Source organism: Lepidothrix coronata, unplaced genomic scaffold (genome assembly GCF_001604755.1).
Source record: "Lepidothrix coronata isolate B3197 unplaced genomic scaffold, Lepidothrix_coronata-1.0 Scaffold2, whole genome shotgun sequence".
NCBI classification, from domain to species: domain Eukaryota; kingdom Metazoa; phylum Chordata; class Aves; order Passeriformes; family Pipridae; genus Lepidothrix; species Lepidothrix coronata.
Genome location: NW_016690182.1, coordinates 3,277,643 through 3,297,782, shown reverse-complemented (window position 1 = coordinate 3,297,782; position 20,140 = coordinate 3,277,643). Strand labels below are relative to the sequence as shown.

Here is a 20,140-nt window from a genome sequence, read left to right as displayed (position 1 = left end):
ATTATTGCTTTTAATACTGGAATTTTACTAATTAAAAATCTGCAGAAAACATCCTATCACTGACTGCAGTTCAACATTGTGTATAACCAACCACCAAACCCAAAAATTAAGAATGGAAATATATTACCTGATAAAATTTGAATTTGAACCCAAGGATATGGCATAGAGTTTGAGGTTCACACATGTACATGTAAGACTCAATCAGTGGTACAAAGAAGTCATCATACTCAGGCCTGCACTCATAGACTTCTAGGATAATATCCAAAACTCTGTTAGGATCAAGGTTGAAACATCCTAGTGGAGAAGAACAGAGTAGAGAAGTTTAACATTGCTAATTTTCATCTTCAATCTGTTTCTAAAATATAAGCGTATTAATTTTTAAAATTAATTCTTTTCAGGTAAAATTGAGCCTGGACTTATAAACAGCAAAATAATCTGGATCATCTATAAACACAGCACTGATGATTTTGCCTTGCTGGATTTTGAACTAGGCAAAAATACTAAACAGGACTTTCAATCCAGATTACAGAAAAAGAAATTAACACCCTGAGAAGAACATTTAATAAGAAAAACCCAGCCTCACTAAGACCACAGTGCCAGCAAAAGGCATGGGCTGCTGCCTCTCCCCTTGTGCTGGCACACATATCCATTCAGTCACACAAATCAGTCAGGCCGTAATTATTTTACACCTATTTATTTTATCCAGACACATCCACTATGCAGATATATAACTGCATCAGTCTTTCCTCCCCCAAAGACATTTCCATTTCACGAGAACCTACTGCAAGTCAGTACTTTAAAAGAACTGACACTTTGTATGAAGTCTATTTGCAATTCCTAAAATTCCAGAAGACAGAAAAACGTCTTGTTACAAAATTCCTCAACCTGAGTGTATTTTTTACTGTAATAACTAGCAAACCCATCCTTCTCTCTAGATCTCTTCCAAAACAAGTAGTGTTGTTGCAGGGATTTGACACTCAGGCAAAATTATGTGATAAATGAAATTTTATTTTTTTTTTTTAATAAAATAGCAGGATAAGCTTTTGCCCATTACTGCACTGGCACCATATGAAACAGGCACTGGTGCAAACATTGCATTGTATAGTACACAATACGATATAAATACTGCATTGTACAGAACTCTTTATTCTAAAACAAACAGTAAAACACAGGCAATTACAGGTATTTCCAGTTTTTAACTTATTTTGCACTTTGATGCAACATTCTCGTCAAGACTCAACTCAGAAACATGGACAAATCACTAAAAAAACTAGATAAAGGAAGAACATTTACTACTTCTTATTTCTCTTCATAAGGAATCACTCATTCAACTTCTTCAAGAATAAAAGAATATTCATGCATTGAACTGAGCACCTTAAATAGCAAAAAGCATTACTTTGTTACATTCCAATCTGCCTGCTGAGGTGACAAGCACTTCATCAAAAAATACTGCTGAAATGAATTGAAATCACAGCATATTTGAGGTCGTACCATAAATTCAGAATCTAAAGTAAGTTTACCTACACAACATTCCCAAAATTAATTTTTCCACAGAAATGGGAACTTCCAAATGTCATAATTCTATCCAAGGTGATCTACTTTCTGTAGTCATAAGATCATAAAGGAAAACCAAAGCCCATACTCTTCCAATAAATTCCTTACCTATTAAAGATTTGATATTTTCAAGGATTAAATCACTAGTGATATTTCCAGATAAGTCTTGACCCAGTTCTGCAATGAGCTTTGCATAACCTTCGTTCTCCTCTCTTAGCAAATTAAACTTCTGTTGCTTATAACTGCAAATAAACAGAAATTAAATACTATTGTGTAACACGTATCCAGTGGAACCATTTATGCCTCTAGCAATTTGTTATACAAAATGCTAATTTTGAACACATTTTTAAGAACTTGTAATTTACTTGAGCTATTGCAAAAACTACTGAATGCAGTACACGAATTCCTGTAAGGCAGCAAGCACTCTCCAAACAAATCCAGCTCTTATTTCAAATGCAGACCATTTAAAATATGCTTACACTTAACAGGAAAGCTTGTTCTTACACATTACACTGGAGAACTGCTCTCTAGCAGTCCATGCTTAAGGACCTATTCTAGTTTCAAGTGAAACACTGGATGCAGAGACAGAAACCAAACATTCCCCAAAAAACATAACCCATAGTGCCCAAATAAAGTAAAATAACTATGTTTGTTTATTTATGAAAACAAAAGTCTATGCTTAACTGATGCAATAGAAATAGTTAAATTTCTTATACTTTCTAAGTTCACATGTCAAATAAAATTAAGTATTAACCTGCATATGTAGAATCACTGTAGCAAAAACATAGGTAACATGAAGACTTTATACTGCTCAAGAGTTTGAAAACTAAGGGCTAACAAAGTTCTTTTGTCAATGACAAGTTACAAATACATTTCATAAAGAAAACTGAATACCTGTGAAGAAACATTACACATTGGTAACAAACACTATTACCACACTAATTATCACTGCCCCTCCCCATCCCCTCCCCAAACAACCTTTTTGCCCCAAAACTTACAATAGTTTTGTCTTTATTTTAACAGACTTTTGATTGAACTGTTGAGACTGCTTGATGAGTCCCAATGACTCCAGCGTCTCTGGATCTAAACGCTCCTTTAGGACAGTGTCAGATACAAGATACTAAAAAACAACAAGAACATACACCAGATTTGTGAATTACAAAGACCTAGAAACCACATGATTATTACTTTAGGCTACATATGCATTCTGACTACAACAAAAACAATTTCATGATATTAAAAGCATTTTGTTTCAAACACAGAAGTGGACAAAACAAACTATTAACCAAAACTGGAATTTTACAGTGGCAGATTTTATAGACAAGAGCACCTTGAAGAAACAAGCCCTAGAGTCTAATTGCTGATTACCAAGTATACATTGCACAGCATCTGGAGACATTATTACCAAGAATTGCATATTTACAAAGGCTTATTCTCATATTCTTGGAGAAAAGCCTTATTTTCACATGCTGAACTTTCCTACAAATCAAGCTTATTCCCTGTGGTTAGGAATGCTACTTCTAAAGACAAAGGAGGTTGCATGAAGGAAAAGTGCAACTCCAAGCATACTTCAGTAGCAAAATTTCTGTTGAACTGACAGGTAGAAAAATTAAAGTTCTCTCAAAACTCCTTAAAGAGTTCAAGGGAGAGCTGTACTATATTCCTCTACAACTGCACTTTGAAAATGAATTTTTAAATTATTTGGGCACTTGTGAAAACATTCCGTAGGGGGGAAAAAAAAAAGAAGCAAGCTTCAACACTGATTTTTCTTGTTAGATTTTGACATGCAATTTTGCCAAAAGACTTCCTAGGTGTAACTTACCAAACAGGCCAACACCAGTTGTGTAAAATGATCCCTCTTATTTTTTTCCTCTAAACAACTTGTTTCAATGTCTACAAAAGAAGATGGGGGGAAAAAAGAAATCATTTCTTGTGAAATTTTTTAAGAGTTTCTTCTTTTAATAACTATTCTGATAAATGCTACTGATACTAAGGCAAAGCAGCTTGTTGATAACATGCTATCTTCTTGCCACCCACTCGTCCCTCATGAGGTCCACATAATATTCTGATGACAATTCTCACACATCCACAAGTCTCATGAAAAGTTAAAACAGAAACTAGAACAATGTCTTAATTTTTCTCACCCTTCTCTTTGCTGCAATAACATTTAGGTAAGCATTAAAAATCAATAATAAGCACAAAACCAGAAATACGAACTGGTGAAGAGAACTCCATGATCCTGGCCTTAATGTAGTGTCCTAATCTCTCCCTGTGGCCACAGAGTAACTACCATTTACTGTCTGGTCTGCAGTCTTTTACCAGCTATGATTCTTTATGACCATTAATTTCTTTTGTATTGCCAACTACTGAAAGCAATTCATAAATTCACTCCTATGGGAAGCCAGGCCAGAGAACAGTGGCCAAGGAAGCACACCTGCCTAAAGTAGTTTAAAAAAAGCACACCGTTACAGGAAGTGAGGAGCTGCAAAAGGAGTAAAAAACTCCATAAAAGAATGCAAGGCAGACATCACAAAAACCAACCAAACAAAAGGCCCTACAAAAAAAAACCCCACACATAACTCCATTAAAATCAGACCCACAGAGAAAACATCAACAACAAAAATGTGAGAAAGAAGACCCCAAAGAGACTAAAAACTAATGATGCAGTGGAAGTAGGGCTGAAGTGGAACCAAGAGACCACCTAGATCAGCCTGGACCCTACAGCTTAGCCTCTCAGCCAAAGAACAGTCTGCTGAAAAATGTTAGTCCAGGAAATGTGGATGAGTGGATATATCCTAATTCTCATACACTAAAATACATTAATTATAAGAAAAAAATTGTCAATAGTAGCAAATACTGATTAAAGAGAAAAAGTGTTAGAGGAAACAAGCAAGAAAGTGCCCAATGTCCTTCGTCCCGGACTTTGAAACCTAAGTCTTTAACCTTACTATTCTCTGCTGCTAGTCAAGGGATGGTATTAGGCTGCACACTAATTTGAAGGAAAGGAGGAAAAAAAAGACAAAAAACCGCAGACAGATACAAAAGTAATTATTACAAGAAGATGATACAAGTACACGGAATGAAGCACTATCAAAAAAAATCAAAATTCATCACTTAGATGTTCAAACCAAGGCTGCACATGTAAGCTTAATTAGGTGCCTCTCTTCACAGGCAGCCATAGCACAGAGGACACCTCACTCCTTTAGTACAGGTAAAAACAGGATCTGTGACAAGCAGACCATCAAAAGCATTTTCTGAAAATTTTCAAGTCGTTGAAAACTAGACATGGAGCAAGACAGAAACTGCAAGCAGTTAAAGTTATGATCTGGAAAATGCTAGAAACATGAGAAAAACAGCTTTGGATCAACATGACAATATAAAAATCCAGAAGTTATCACCAGTATAAGACGTACACATCTTTAAAGCCTGCTCAGCTGGCAGACAGTGACTTGCCCAGTGATGCCATTTGCCTTTAGATTTATGGACAATTTGCATAAGCTCCATTTCACTAACAGTGACTGTACAGATAAAAATATTTACAGAACACATTCTGAGAAGAGAGGATCTACCTACTCGTAAGTCAACTTTTATTTAAAATATTTAAGAACGATAACATCACTAAGTCACTGATTCCATTAGCTAACACCCGACATTCTTACAAGCTAACTCCTTTAACTATTCTTGGCAGATCAACTTCCACAGCCTTTAATAGGCAAAGTTCTGGAAATGGAATGAAAATATATTAATGAGTGAGATACAGATACACTGAGGAGGAATCAACATAGTTTGTAAAGAGAAGTCATGCTTTACAGATTCAATGAAATCTCCCACAGAAGTCAACAAGCAGATGCACAAAACATGTATTTCTCAAAATCTGTTACAATGCTGAAAGGAAGGGAACCCAGCTTACCTAATATGCAGAATACATCAGCTAGGATAGAAGGCATGTCTTCTCGAAATTCCTAAGGAAAAGATCCCACTTAATGAATACAGAATTCCAATATGCACACTTACAAAATTCTTATTCCGCTACATAAAACACTTAATCATAAAGTAACTTCATATTCATTAATAATTCATATTAATAATGAAGATGCTTAATTATTGACTAATATCTAACATAAGTCCTGTACCAATTATTGATACATAATGAAACACCATAACATTTGAATGTAATTTAAAAGTGTATCTAGTGACCAAGGGAAAAAAACAAAACCTGGTCAGCACCTCCATTTCTCTAAGCCCAATGGAACTCCCTGGGTGAGGAGCAGCAGCCTGTACAGTGACCTGCACTTTCTCAAGCACCAAACAAATTACAATTTCCTACAGCAACTAAAGATCCAACATTGTCACATGCCATCCCAAAAGCAAGGTGCCCTAGAACCTTGACTGCCCTCATACCCAATGCACAAGTTTAAAAAGCACAAAAAGGTTACACTAGATTAATGCAACACGTACTTTTCCTTAATGTTCCGTGCACATCAATACAGCAAACCAAGAACTTCCAAAGAATATAAGATTCTTTTAATGTATTTTTTCTGGTTTGTTTTTTTTTTTAAGGAACAGTGGTATTTGGTAATCTTGGAGGTTTACAGGAAAATACGCTTTTCCCTACTTTCTCATTTATTCAAAGCATTTTAAGAAAAACCTTTCTTCAACCAAAAAAATAAGTCTAATGCATTATTTTAAAGGCCATCACAGAACTTGGACATCCCAACAGTAAAATGGCAGATGTTGTTACACTGTTATAAAAACCAGTAGGTGGCATTACAGATGTGCTGCATGAGCAAGTGACACTTATTTTTAGCATTTATTAGAAACTTCAGGCTTCATATGCCCTTAAAAAATGACTTAATTTTTAATTTATGCTGAAATGAACACATCTATTCCTCACCATAAAAGGTGGGGGGAAAAATGAAACCCTGACAGATTACATATATATCAAGTGCACCCAAAAGAAGAAAAAGAGCTTGACAAGAATGACTTCTCAGACACGGGAAAAAAAATATTATCCTGAATCTTGAATATTATCCTGCTTGGATTTCACTTGGACTTTTATAATAAAGTAAAAATTTAGTAAGTATGCAATGATTACAAATATATACTTACTATGACATCGCCAAGAACATTAGAAGCTTGATCATGCTTTAAGTTTCCTCTGACAACGTGGTATGCAAGCTCATACAAAGCCTGCTGGATATCTGTTGAAAGAAAAGAGATGATTAAAGAACATGTTACATAATCCTTCACCTAACTGCTAAAGCAATATTTACAATAATGCTGAAGACTTCAGACACCCTGCAAGCAAACAGGGTATGCTTCTGTTACCAATGAGAGGGATTACTTTGCTACTGCTGATAGAATAAAATTGATCATGAATATCTAAGACTTCATACAAGCAGACAGTAAGAGATGATCCACTTTATCTAGAGAGTTTATGGAATAATTGTAATATGGGATGAAAAACTACAGTCCTGCATATAATAACTTGAGTACTAGTAGTTGGTTTAACAAAGACACCTTTACCTTATTCACACCAACACCATATTCTACACCCATAAAAAACATTCCGCTATTTTCTCCTTATCATGTCTCATCACAGATATGCTTTCAAAAACCATTTTTCTTGGAGTAAGCAAAATTTAATTGGAGAAAAAAGTGCTTAAAAAGGACTTTTTAATTTAATTTTTTTAAAGACAGTCTCCTATAACTCAAGAATGCAACCTTACAAAAGCCTGTATTAAACTGAAGCACTAAACAGAGGCACTGCATTAGAGAAAAATCTTGCAATGTTAAACACAGTCATTGGAAAACCAGCTGTGGTAAAACTGTAAGGTTCTTAAACAATACACTACAATGTTGTGACACTTTTTACTATATGAAAAATAACAAGCCTCCATGCTTTCACCTTGCACTTGTACCACATGGTTCATTCAATAAACAATATTCAATAAAGAAGTTGCAGATCTTAATGCCTCAAACCAAGTACTCAGTAACATGGTGACTGCAGACCACTGTAGTTGAATTAAACCCAATTTTAGTTTTTAAAGAGGCAGGTTCATTTCACACTTGCACACACCAGTGTTCATGTATTTAACTCGTAGAATAAAATTCAGATGTATGTTGAGTTTGCAAAACACAATTCATTTTCTACAGCAGAGACCAAATACTAGATGATGCTGACACCACTCATTGAAGACAATCCCAGTTGTGGATGTTGGTATTACCTTAATATTTGTAGTATTTCCCTTTAGCACACACTAATGGTCACCATATATGAACATTCCAAGCACATACATGCAGAGGTACCATGATCAACTATTTCCAGGTTTGTTTTTTTTTTAATTTAACTAAAACCAAGCAACAAACCACACAACCAACTTACCTCTGAAACCCACATCATGGTTTTTGTTTTCGCTGAGAGCACGACACAGCTGCACACTGAAATAAAAAAATATTAACAGAAAAAAAAAGAAAAAATTTGTTAGATAGTGGCATACACACAAATGTTTTGGGGTTCTTGTTTTTGTTGTTGCTCTGGCTAAAGCAGCTTAAGATTCATGGCTGACTACATTTAATTTTTCCAGAGTAAACCCTCATTCAGAGAACTTACACAGCGACAAAACAAGACTCCCAAGTGATCTCATACACATATAAATCACAGACTTAAAAAAATATTCTTCCTAACATTACACACTCTTACACACCGAAAGGTGAGAGCATGAGGCAATTTTAGTATGAATGGAAGCATGGAAGTGGCAGCAATAACCTACTGTTGTTATCCAATGAAGAAATTCTTCTCACAGAGTTACTATGACTATGATAGTTTTCAAACTCTGGCCTGTAAAAAAACTTTGAACATTAAACTAGGTACATGATGTTTTACCAAAAGAAGGCAGAATTTTATTTAAGAGAATCCACTATAGGATGAGACCTGTCACATTCCATTGTCGTTGGTCACTCCTGGGGCTCCCTCAACCCAACAGCCATATGCAAAAAGCACACTAAGTACTATACAGACTGTTCCATGAAATAAATTAATGGTTCTCTATATTATAAAATAAATTCTTAAAGAGCAGGCTTCTCCACTACACTGACAGCTTAGAAATGGTCATGCTTCCAAGATACAAGGATCTTCCCTCTTCTCTACCACTACTGTCACCCCAGGATGAGGCTTCAAAAGCAGTTTCACATTTAGAAGTGACAGTTTTTTAAAAAAGGGTAGTGAGTTATCTATATTATAACAGACACCAATGAATATTTTAAGAACCTTTGTCACATTTGCACATTTTCAACCAAAAGTTCACATATTTTTCCAAGTATCTTTCCCATGCAGAAACTGAGGACAGTATCAGAGCTATGTTGCATTCCTACATGAGATAGCAAGACTACAGTTTCCTGTGGGAGCTATTTTTAAGTTGTCTCAAATAAGGCAGGTATGCAGAATTATTACAGAAAAATAAACAGTAAAAGATACTTCTGTAGCAATCCATTACTCATTCTGTTTGCATCCTATATAGATCACCGCCTCTCTAACAGGACTAAACAGCTGTTCCAGCAATCACAGGATTATAATTAGCAAATATAAGGTATACACACCCTTTACAGACAACTGGAAAGTGGGGAGTTTCACACAATGTAATCAGCAGAAACAGAGAAGCTGAGCAAAAAGCGAGGGTGTGGCTAAGATGTTCTAAATGCTCTTGAAGAGAATGCAATGTATTTGGAAATAACCAGAATAGAGACAGCAAAATAGGGGAATAGGTATTTTATTTTTCATGAACAGTAAATACATGTTTTTTAAATAATAGATTTTATCCCCAGTTGTCCTCAAAGAGTGTATCAATTCAATATAAATCGATTTCCTTAAATTTTAATTACTCCTCCATAAAGAAAGCAGCCTATAAGCACTCATTTCTACGCTCTGTACACAAATAACAGTAAAGTGAAGCATCTGATTCCAAAAAAAATTATCTGAGATGCACACTTTGACCCCTATGTCATAAGGTGGTATCATCAACCAGGTTAACAAAGTAATACTACAAGGTAAGAGTTTTAACCTCTTCCCATTCCCTTTCCAGCAGCACCAAAACAGTACTATCAACTTCACATTACTTTAAGACGTGAACCTGCTTGATCAATGTAACAAGAAACTCAATATTTAGGATCAGTCTGCAAAACAACTTGCTTAATATTTGCAAATAGAACCCACTGAATTATTATACTGGAAGAAAAAGTGGTAAAAGAATTTCTTTTTGTGTTCATGTTCTTTTCTACAGACACTCTCTCTCCAGAGGAAGAAGACCTTTTCTGCAGGCGCTGCCAGGCAGTACAGGCGAGCCGATTCAATGCCTTGGTGCAGAGATGGACACATTCACCAACACTTCTTCCCTTCTCAGCCCCCACAGTTCCAGCCCTCACGTTAGCTACATCAATTTTATTGACAAACCTGGCAGAAAACTGGTCAAAAACTCAGCCGACTTGAAGCAGCTCACCAGCAGGTCAGACAAACACCCAGGTGACTGAAGACAGGGCAGAAGCCCTACCTTCCAGTAACAACTAGATGAGAGACTAGTTCATCTATCTCAACTGAGTGCATCATAAATTAAAATCAAAATACCTGCACCTTCACAAGAATAGATATATCAACGTTGGTACAGTCTGTTAAGAGTTCATCTGCAACTGTTATTACTCCGACATTGTAGCTCCCTGCTGCAAGCTGAGGATGGAGAACTTCCTTGCTCTACTAAAACACATCCCTTCAAACGAAGATAAAACTGTGTGAAACAAGAAATTCTGAAGCAGCGCGAGCACCTATTAAACAAGTTTGTATGGCAGAGCCAGCAACTGAACCAAGGCCTCCCAACTCATACACCACATCCTATAACCTCCATTTCACTCCCACACATGGATTAAAGCAGTAATTATCAAAGTGCATGTGCCTGCTAACATCTAAGTATATGCATAATTTAACTGATGTGGGTAGTTCTCCAGTTGAGATAAAGTACAATCAATTGCATTCTGCAGTCAGGATGGCAAAACTACAACTGAACAGTTTCCCTGACTCTCAGCCCTTTACTTGCATGAGCAAAGTCAAAGTGTTGAGTTAATGTTGAGAGTGCCTGAAAGATCAGGTCTCAAAATTTCACATTCACAGAATGTTAAGCTTCTTCAGTTTATCTTGAGGCTTAACATATTGCATAAACTGCCAGACAAGTACTTTATTAAAGCCCTCCGTCCACACTAAAGGCTCCCTGATGTGCTGAATCTCTCACAAAATAAGGTATCAATCAGTGCTTGCCACTGCATGTGTATTGTAAATGTCCATATGGGCTTCAGTCATGGACCAGCATCTTGTTGGGAAGACATGACAAAACAGTCTCACTACATGGGCAGTACACAAATAGGTCTACAAGGAGTCCAGGCTGAGCAGCATAAGTAGTCACCCTCGGATTCCAACTCCATCTGTACACAATATCTGGCAGTAGCAACAAATGAACGTAATAAATTGTATTTAGATAGAGAAGGGTCTTAACAATATAAAAAATGACAGACAAGATGACCACATCCTGATCAATGTCTAGTTTTGGCAGCTAAGAACATTTGAAACTACCACGATATACATTTATGTATTTATGTTTTGAACAAGGTCTCTGAAAAATTTCCTGGAAGCAAACTGTCACTGCTGTCCTACTAATTAACACTATGACACTCTAAGACACACAGAATCCTTACCTTCTGGTTTTTGGATACTACTGTTAAATCATGACACCACACCACTCAAAAAGAAAATTTAAGAAAGGAGAGCAATTTTTTTAAGCATCCATTATTTATCCCAGTAGAAGATGAAATACCAAACTAAAACAAATAATTTGCTTCTCTCAATACAGTTTCATATTCCTCCAAAACATAAAACTGTGCTTTCATTTAGGCAACAAGTATCTGCCAAAATACTATCTCAACCAATCTAGTTAGATCATGAAAGTCATTTCATGCTCCAGCAAGTAAATATTTTTTCCATAAGACCTAATCTTTTCTTTCTACTAATTATGGGGGGGGAGGTCCTCACTTTTCAAAAAAGTTGGTATTTGTCTCCCTGTGAATAAGCCCACCACTCTGTTTAAAAACAAACCAAACCCCTCCATACAGAAGTGAATGCTCTCTGACTTCATGTGTGGGCTTTATCAGACCAGGCTTCCATACAGTAACAAAACAAAACAAATAAACAAAAACAAAACAAAACAAAACAAAAAAAAACAAAAACAAAAACACCTTCTAAATTTTTGCAAATCCTCTATTTGCTAGCAATGTCAGTTTTCTCCTTTGGCAGTATCTTTCCCCTTTCCATTTTTCTAACTTATCATTATAATGTATTGTCTTAATTTTGAACCACAAAACCCATGACTGGACTTAGGCCTAGACCTAATTTAAGTTTCTGGGCATATTGGTATTAGATAAGTAATTCGATAAAATTAAGAAGTATCATTACATTTATTTCCCTTTAATATTTTAAAATATTTCATATTTCAATATTTCATTTTGTAATGACAGCATCCTAGTTTTGTTTTCCTGTAGTAAAATAGGATAGGACGTTATGAAAAAAGAAACATGAACTTACACACTGAAGACTCTCCCAATAAAGTTAGCTTCCTAAACAGTTCTCTAAATTGTGGCTACAGAGATGTAGTTTAGGTTCTAGAAAGTAAGTTCAAGCATGCTCCTTTATGTTTATAAAGCTACCACTGTAAAACCTCACAACTGTCATCCAAGACACAATCACATTTCTTTTAAAACATATGGCCTCTCTTGCAAACTGCTCTTCAAGTCATGCCTGGAACTGCATTTAAGCAGTATTCCAAATGAAGTGCAAATGCCACAAATACAGGAATTTAGCTAATCATTTTGCTTTTTGGTCCTGTAGCAAATGAACACTTTATTCCCATCGTGGTTAAGAAGCACTGCTCTAAGGGGAGGGGAGAATCCTAAAAGGTTTTATCATGGTCAAAAGCTGAGGTAACTTGCTCAAAGTGCTGAGAACTCAACGTGAACAGAGCAGCTGCCTTTATATGAGCAGCTATGACATTTCTGTCCTCATGCAAACTCCACACAACCTTCCAACATGTTTAACTTACATACTAACATGATAACGGCTCCAGCATAATTCAAACCAAAAGTTACATGGCTATAAAGAGAGGCCCCTTCACTACAAAATGGAGGGCCTGGAAAGAACAGTATTTTGTGCAGGGAGGCTCTACATTCTCTATTCTCTAACCTACTACCTTTTTCTACATGCACAAGGAAGATCATTAGCAAAGCTGCACACCCTTTTAAGAAAGATGAACAAAAGAAAATAAGAAAAAGAGCGACTCTCAAGAAGCGTTTCTCAAAGCGATCCCCCAAACACCGGTTATTTACAATTGTAGGGTTTTTCAGTTACAACAAAAACAGAAGTGCATGGAAGAAAGAAGAGCATTTAAAAAACATAGTTAGTACACGGAGTACCGCTGTTAAAGCTAATAGAGTAACGTGAAAGGGCCAAACTGGTGAATTACCCCAGAAGAGATGCACTCCTGGAACTCAGCACACAGCAATCAGTTAACTTGCCAAAATGGCTTAAAACAGACACACATGAGGCCCGAACGGAAAGCTCTCAGCACACCTGGGTTGGTCTAGGAGGCTGCACCCAGGCCCCTCGGTGCACAAAGGTTACTTTGTGGGATAGAACAGGCATGACTGGCTGATCTACCTCGCCTGGGTCAGAGAATACAGCGCCAGTCCCCTCGGAACCGGCAGAAAGGTGGGAACGGGGGCCGAGGCCTCCACCAGAACGGCCAGCACCGCGGAGCCAGCGGAACGGGAATGCGCCAGGGTCCGTATTACCGCGGGGGGCGGCTGAAGAGGAGCCCGAATCCCGACGAGCCGGGCCCGGAGGCTGGAAGGGGGCGCTCGGGGCGCCGGGCCCAGCTGCGGGGGCCGAGCGTCGGGGCGGGCGGCAGCACCGGCCGGGGCGGAGGCCCGGGCCCTCCGCCCGACCGCGGCGTCGACCCCCAGCCCGGCAGCAAGGACGCAGCCCCGGCCGCCGTCCTCCCCGCCGCCCCCCGCCCTCCCCGCCCCGCTCCCGCAGGCCGCAGCGCCCCATCCCGCCCCGCGGCCGGGCCCCGCACTCACAACTCGCTCTTGCCGCCTTTCTCCCAGTTCTTTATCCACTCTCCCGGGAGCAGCGCCGCCATCTTCCCCGAGAGGCGCCGAGGGCCCGGATGGAGCGGCGGCGGCGGCGCCGGGTCAGAGGGGACGGACGGGCCGCGAGAGCAGCGGGACGCGGCGTGCGGGGAGGCGGCGGGGCGGGGGCTGCGCCTGCGCGCTGTGCTCGGGCCGCGCGCCGCGGGGCGGTGCCACGGGCCGCGCGCGTGCGCGGGGAGCGCGGGGCGGGGCGGGCGCGCGGCCCTCGGGAACGGCCGCGGGGGCGGGAGCGCGGCGGGGCCGCGGGTGGGCGGCGGGGCCTGCGGGGCCGGGGCACCGCCACACCCGCCCCTGAGCGAGTCACGGCCGCGGGCCCGTGCGCTGGAAACACCGCGCGGCGGCCGCGTTAAACCGCGCGTGTGCGGAACACCCACGTGGGCGCGCGTGCGTTGGGCGCCGCCGCCCCCCCCCGCGCTCCCCCCTCCGCATCCGAGCGCGGCGGGAGGTGCGAGACGTAAAAATAAAATGGCCAAAACGGCGAATCGGGGGGGGTAGGGGGGGTGTTATAATTATTATTATTATTTTTTTAAATAAAAATGGCTAAAACGGAGAATCGCGGATTTTTAATTATTATTTAAAAAATAAAAATGGCTAAAACTGTGAATCGTGGTTTTATTATTATTTAAAATAAAAATTAATAAAATGGTGAATCATGAGGGTTTTTCTATTATCATTTAGAAAATAAAAATGGCTAAAATGGTGAATTGTGAGGGGGTATTATTATTTTAAAAATGGCTAAAGAAGCGAATCTTTATTATTATTATTTTAAAAAATAAAAATGGCTTAAAAGGCAAATTGTCTGTTTATTATTATTTAAAAAATAAAAATGGCTAAAACTGTGAATAGTGTTTTTATTATTATTTAAAATAAAAATTACTAAAATGGTGAATCGTGAGGGTTTTTCTGTTATCACTTAGAAAATAAAAATGGCTAAAATGGTGAATTGTGAGGGGGGTATTATTATTTTAAAAATTAAAAATGGCTAAAGAAGCGAATCTTTATTATTATTTTAAAAAATAAAAATGGCTTAAAAGGCAAATTGTCTGTTTATTATTATTTAAAAAAATAAAAATGGCTAAAATGGTGAATCATTTTAATAAATACTGTTAAGAAAAGCTGTTAAGGGTTTCAGTAAAAATTATCATGTAGCATCTAAATGGTCTCTCTCTGGATATAAAAGCTTGGGGCGAACCAACCCTATGGATGCTGTCTTCCAGTTGTTGTCCCTAAGGCATGTGCCTGTTTTATTACGTGTTGCTCATCTGAGCATCCTTAGTTGACAAGGTGGTGATAGATCAAACCCTGATGATCTCAGAGGTCTTTTCCAACCCAGTTGATTCTGTGATCTCTGTTAAGTCTCCCCAGGTTGTTCTGTGTTCCCTTCAGTTGCTAATCAGGATATAAGAGTTAAAAATATTCCATGTGGTCAGGCAGCACATGTTTTTAGTCTTTCCAGACATTCCTCTTGCCTATCAGGACATCTTTTGTCGTTTCCTTCTCAGTCTCCTGCATGACTCCGCCTCTGCTGAAGTGTAAATCATTACACGAATACAATGAAACTACAGAAAATGGAGAATTAGAAATAAAAATAAATAAAAGATGAGGTGAAAACGATGAAACAGAAGAAAATGGAGAATTTTAAATAAAGTCGAAAGCTGAGGCCTCAGTGCACCTGTGCCTCTGGCAGTGCCAGCACTGCTGTGCTTTCTCTGCTTTGTACTGTGTTCTCCACATTTAATCAAAATGAACAGTTTTCAAGCACTTGGTGTAGAAGTGGTTTTCCACTCACAAAATAGCCCTGAGAAGAAAGTGTGTAGAATTTCAGCAAATCCATTCTACTTAATTAAGATGCATAGTATATACATATATATGGTATATACATATACATGGTATATACATATATGTCTCCAAAACACAGAGACTCACACATTTTAATAAAGTAATGCAGGCAAAGCAAAATATTTTGAAAATAAGTATTTACCAGTTCCTCTTCAGATTAATATATTATTGACACAGAGTTTTTATTCAAGGTTATAAAGTCATAATTACTTTTGACTTATCCTTGCTTTTGTGGTGGACATCTTTATGTAGTGAAACATCTTTCTCAGTACCACTTGATGTTAGCTGAATTGTGAGGAATACCTAGGTTAAAAAATAAGGTCTGTATTTTAGTTCTATAAAACAGCCTTTATAGTTAATTATCCATCTTTTCATGAGGCTTTTGTGTGCTAGAAAAAGCATCATGGGCATCCTAAGATTCGTATAAATGAGTCAGAGAGCCTTGTTAAAAGCTAGGACAGCTTTATGTTTCCTTCTGTTATTTATACAGGTTGATTTTTACCTTTCTAAATAATGGGATAAAATAAAATTTTGAAAAGAAGGAAAAATGATGACGACTGCAAAAGCAGGATGTGTCACGTCACAGTCTCAAACCACCTACTGTGCTTCCTGCCTGAATAAAGAAGTACTCTGAAGGTTTTGTCCTAACTACATTAAAGAAAATGCCTATGTCACCACTATGGTAACAGCTGGATAGCAGCAGGAAGTCATTTAGCTTAATGGCAAATACGAGGTTTTCAAGGGTGTAGTACATTATCCAGCAAATACATAGCTAGAAAAGTATCAGTGGTAATTTAAACTTATAAAAATGTATTTATTCTTGGTTTTCTAAATAAATACTACAGATACCCATTAGGAGAGCTGGAAATATAAAAAAGCAGAACAGATAAAACATCTAACAGCTCATTTCCTCTATATTAACCCACTCCATGGATTCATATGACAAGACACAACTTTAACAACTGAGTGCTTTGCTTTACTTTCCAGACACAGACATTTAAGAATGACTGTTTGGAATAAAATGTCCTTTATTATTTGGCTTATCATGTCCATGTAAGAATTAATTGTCCTAAATTCTCAATTTATTTTTTTTTTAATCAGTCATTGTTTGGCAATTGCTCTTTTTCTGGAGACATTTCTGAAATTCTCACACAGAAGAAAAATGACACAGAGAAGGCATGCTTCCACATTTTCTAGATGATTTCCATTTGGTAAATGCTGTTTAGGCAAGTAAGAATCCTAAACATTAGCTGATACCAGCTGTTTCCATTCCTCTGGGCAACTGAAAAGAGAAACATTCTCAGACAGTGATTGTCAAACCCATTTTACAACTTCGGGTTTTTTTCCAGAGCTAAACTCAGTCTCACTTCATCATCCTGAGTTATCAAATTAAGATCAGTGAATGTGGAGGAGCACACTGTTTGGGAAAGGTTTACTTGTTTTCAGCTCGAAGTCAGAGTTGTTGTTGTTGTTGTTTGCCTTTCTCATCCACTTGCCAACACAGGCAAGAACCAACTGCAGATTTAGGTTTCACTTCCAAACCTTGTTGACCTGGAAGTCTTCTGGTCAAGACTTAAGTTGTTGGTTCTGTGTATGTTCATGCAACCTGGTGAAAAATGAAAGGCAGAAAGACTAATTAAACTCTTCCACATGATGCCTGTGAAGAAGGGGGTTTGTTTGTCAAAAACGGTGCTGGGAGCAATGCCTGGAGTAATGTGATTGGAACAGCGCTTCATAGGCAGCAGATCAATTATTTGCTTCACAATATGTTTCACTCCTTCCATGTGTATTTCTCTCTGATTAGTGTGTAGCTCTAACGAGTCCTGTTTGCTTTTTTCCTAATTAACTTTCACAAGAAAAGCCAAAAAAACCCCCAATACCTCTATTTCAGCAACAGCTTTGAACAATGGAGAACCTACAAATACAGGAAAAAGGATTATTATTTCTTTAATCACGGTCTCACCAAACGGCAAAATGTTAGTGCAGAAGTGGAGATCTGTGAGACACTGCTGGGATTTGTTTGAAGGATGGAGACAAGTATTCTAATGGGCTTTACTCCCAGCCAGTGCTGGAACCATTGCATGGACAATTCCCATTTGTTTGCTCTGAAGAATGACAGCATTGTAGAAAACTAATAAATTAATTAAACATTTTGTCTTCCAGTACATACACCTTCCTAGAAAAGGCCTTATCAAGGTCAGTTATTGGGATTTCATGATAACGTATGTTAAGTGTGAAAATATGAAAAAAAATAGGAAATGTGTGTGTTTTGCAAGCTGAGCAGTGATAGTACCACTGCAGTGCAATTTAGAGTTTTGCAGTGCTTCCTGAGTCCACTAATGCAGAAAGGCAGAGTATTAACTTGTAAAGCAGCTCACAGCTCATCACTCACTCGCTGATCTAATAGCTGGATATTCTTCAGGAGGGGTCTGTATCATTACACCTCTTGGATGACACACATCCCACAGAAAATGGGATGACAATGCACTCTGCTGACAAAATCCATCTGGCAACTTCAGCCCATAATTGGCCTGTAGTCACACATACAAAGGGGCTGTTGCAGCAGCTCCCTGGCAGCGTCTCTCCAGCGCTGGGAGAGTCAGGCAGCCCACACTGGTGTCCCAGCAGCTCTGCAGCAAGTGCTTACAGTTTGTCCTCCTGTCCCTCTCCTCTGCATGTGTGCAGTGAAACTCCACATGGCTGGAGCCTCTGAGCAGGGTTGGCTGGGTGCTGGTGATGCAGGAAGTGTAGGAAGCCAAAGTTTACACACAGTCAGCACTTATCAGTGGGTGGACAGGACCTACCAGAGCTGTTAGTGTGGCTGTCAGTGCAGTGGGGCAGGCCCTTATCCCATGGCATAGGTGCCCCATGCTGGTTTATTGTGAGAGGTGGGAGTGTTTATTAGTGCATTGAGGGAATATGAAGGTTTGAAGGTAAAACCTGAATTTGGTAAGTCAGGCTCTTACCAACACAGTCCACACCCTTGTTTGGGTTGTGTACCCCAGATACCAAGTGTGTTAAAGTGTGTCTGTGGCTAATGATAGCGATGTAAGAGAAATCCTGAACAGCTACCTATCCTTGGCAGACTGTTAGCAGTCAAAGAAGCTATTTCTGAAACTCTCGGTCCTGATTCCTCATTCTTGATCCCAGCCTGCAGTCTGGGGCACTTTGTCCATTGTTCTGTATTCTGCTGCTGCATCTCTTCCTGGTAGTTTGGCTCTGAGTGAGTCCAAAGTCAGAAGACACTTGATTAAATACATCTGCCTTTGACATGTGAAGAATATCTTTTTTAAGCTTCTACTTTAACATCAATATAAAGCATTTAAGAACTACAGAAAAGTTTGCTCAGCTAAGGTTTGGATGGTCATGCTGAGTTTCCTCCATATATAAAAATTCTCAGACATCATCAGTAGGACATGAGGAAAATGAATGACCAAAGTGATCAGTTAAAAGGGACATGTTTGTTAACCGCAGCATTCCTCTTTGCTCCTCTCCGCCTCTTTTCTCCTATCGGGGTATAACATGTGGAAGCATTCAGGGAATAGGGAAGCACTGCCTTGAACTTGTCTTTTTTCTACCTGTTATATCAGACTTACACAGTATATGTGTGCCAGCACTGATATTCCAGCATGAAGGAATTATGAATAGAAAAGCACATATGTGGTCATATGCCACATGCTTGCTGAGTCCAAAGTCCCAGCTCTAGATAATTATTTCTTGCATTAATCAGTTCAAACAGAACCAAAAAAAATCACTAGTTCCATTTTCCTCTTCATTTGGCATTTATCTTTGCTCACCTGCTCAGTGAATTGTGAAAGAAAGTAAACACTGCTTGTCCCTGATTTGATACCACATGCAGTGAACTTAGTAGTTTCAGTGAGCAGCATACTAAGACATCATAATTTTTTACATGCTTAAATACTAACTTTTCCACAGTACTGCTGCCATTATTTGATGGTTTTAGTTTTAATGAGAAGGCATTTTATTGCATCATCTGATCAGCAACAGATCTGGGAGTTGTAGGAACATTTGTCCTGCACAAGATTTCATTGCTGAAATTGAAAAGGCTCATCATATCTTTTCAACTTTTCCCGTTTCTGTACCATAATGATACCTCTATTTATCTCGAACTTCCCTTGAGACTTTTCCACTACCTTCATGAAAATGTAATGAGAATGATGTCTATCATCTGCTTGCAACAAAAGGAAAGAAAGAATGTTCTGTAAGTGCTGTGGATAAAGGGAAAGGGTGTCATACTGTTTTGGAAGAGAGAATCAGATTTGATTTTCTGTGGACCAGCATACAAATGCATAGTTTTCCTACCAAATGACTGCATCTCTTGGATGCATCCAAGAACATTGGATGTAATTCAAGAGAAAAGAGAGCTTTCAGACATCTGTTACTTATCAGTTATTTGATTTTCTATTGTCATATTCATGAGAAAATGTTCCTAATCAAGGCGCTGTCTTGACATTTTTCCATATTTGATTTTCTTTCTCTGCTGCAC

General features: G+C 38.6%; 1 protein-coding gene across 2 annotated transcripts in view; it reads right to left on the bottom strand.

Annotated features, from left to right (window-relative positions):
- Window positions 1-13,868, bottom strand: part of THOC2 (THO complex 2) — a 37,710-nt gene extending 23,842 nt beyond the window's left edge. For both annotated transcript variants that reach the window (XM_017815692.1, XM_017815701.1), the window contains exons 1-8: window positions 13,723-13,868; window positions 7,940-7,995; window positions 6,664-6,755; window positions 5,465-5,516; window positions 3,377-3,447; window positions 2,553-2,674; window positions 1,663-1,796; window positions 128-294 (exon numbers count right to left, since the gene is read on the bottom strand). In XM_017815692.1, coding sequence (XP_017671181.1) covers window positions 128-294; window positions 1,663-1,796; window positions 2,553-2,674; window positions 3,377-3,447; window positions 5,465-5,516; window positions 6,664-6,755; window positions 7,940-7,995; window positions 13,723-13,784 — 756 coding nt within the window. In that variant the 5' untranslated portion in view covers window positions 13,785-13,868. The remainder of the gene's footprint in view (window positions 1-127; window positions 295-1,662; window positions 1,797-2,552; window positions 2,675-3,376; window positions 3,448-5,464; window positions 5,517-6,663; window positions 6,756-7,939; window positions 7,996-13,722) is intronic.
- Window positions 13,869-20,140: the final 6,272 nt, after the last annotated feature.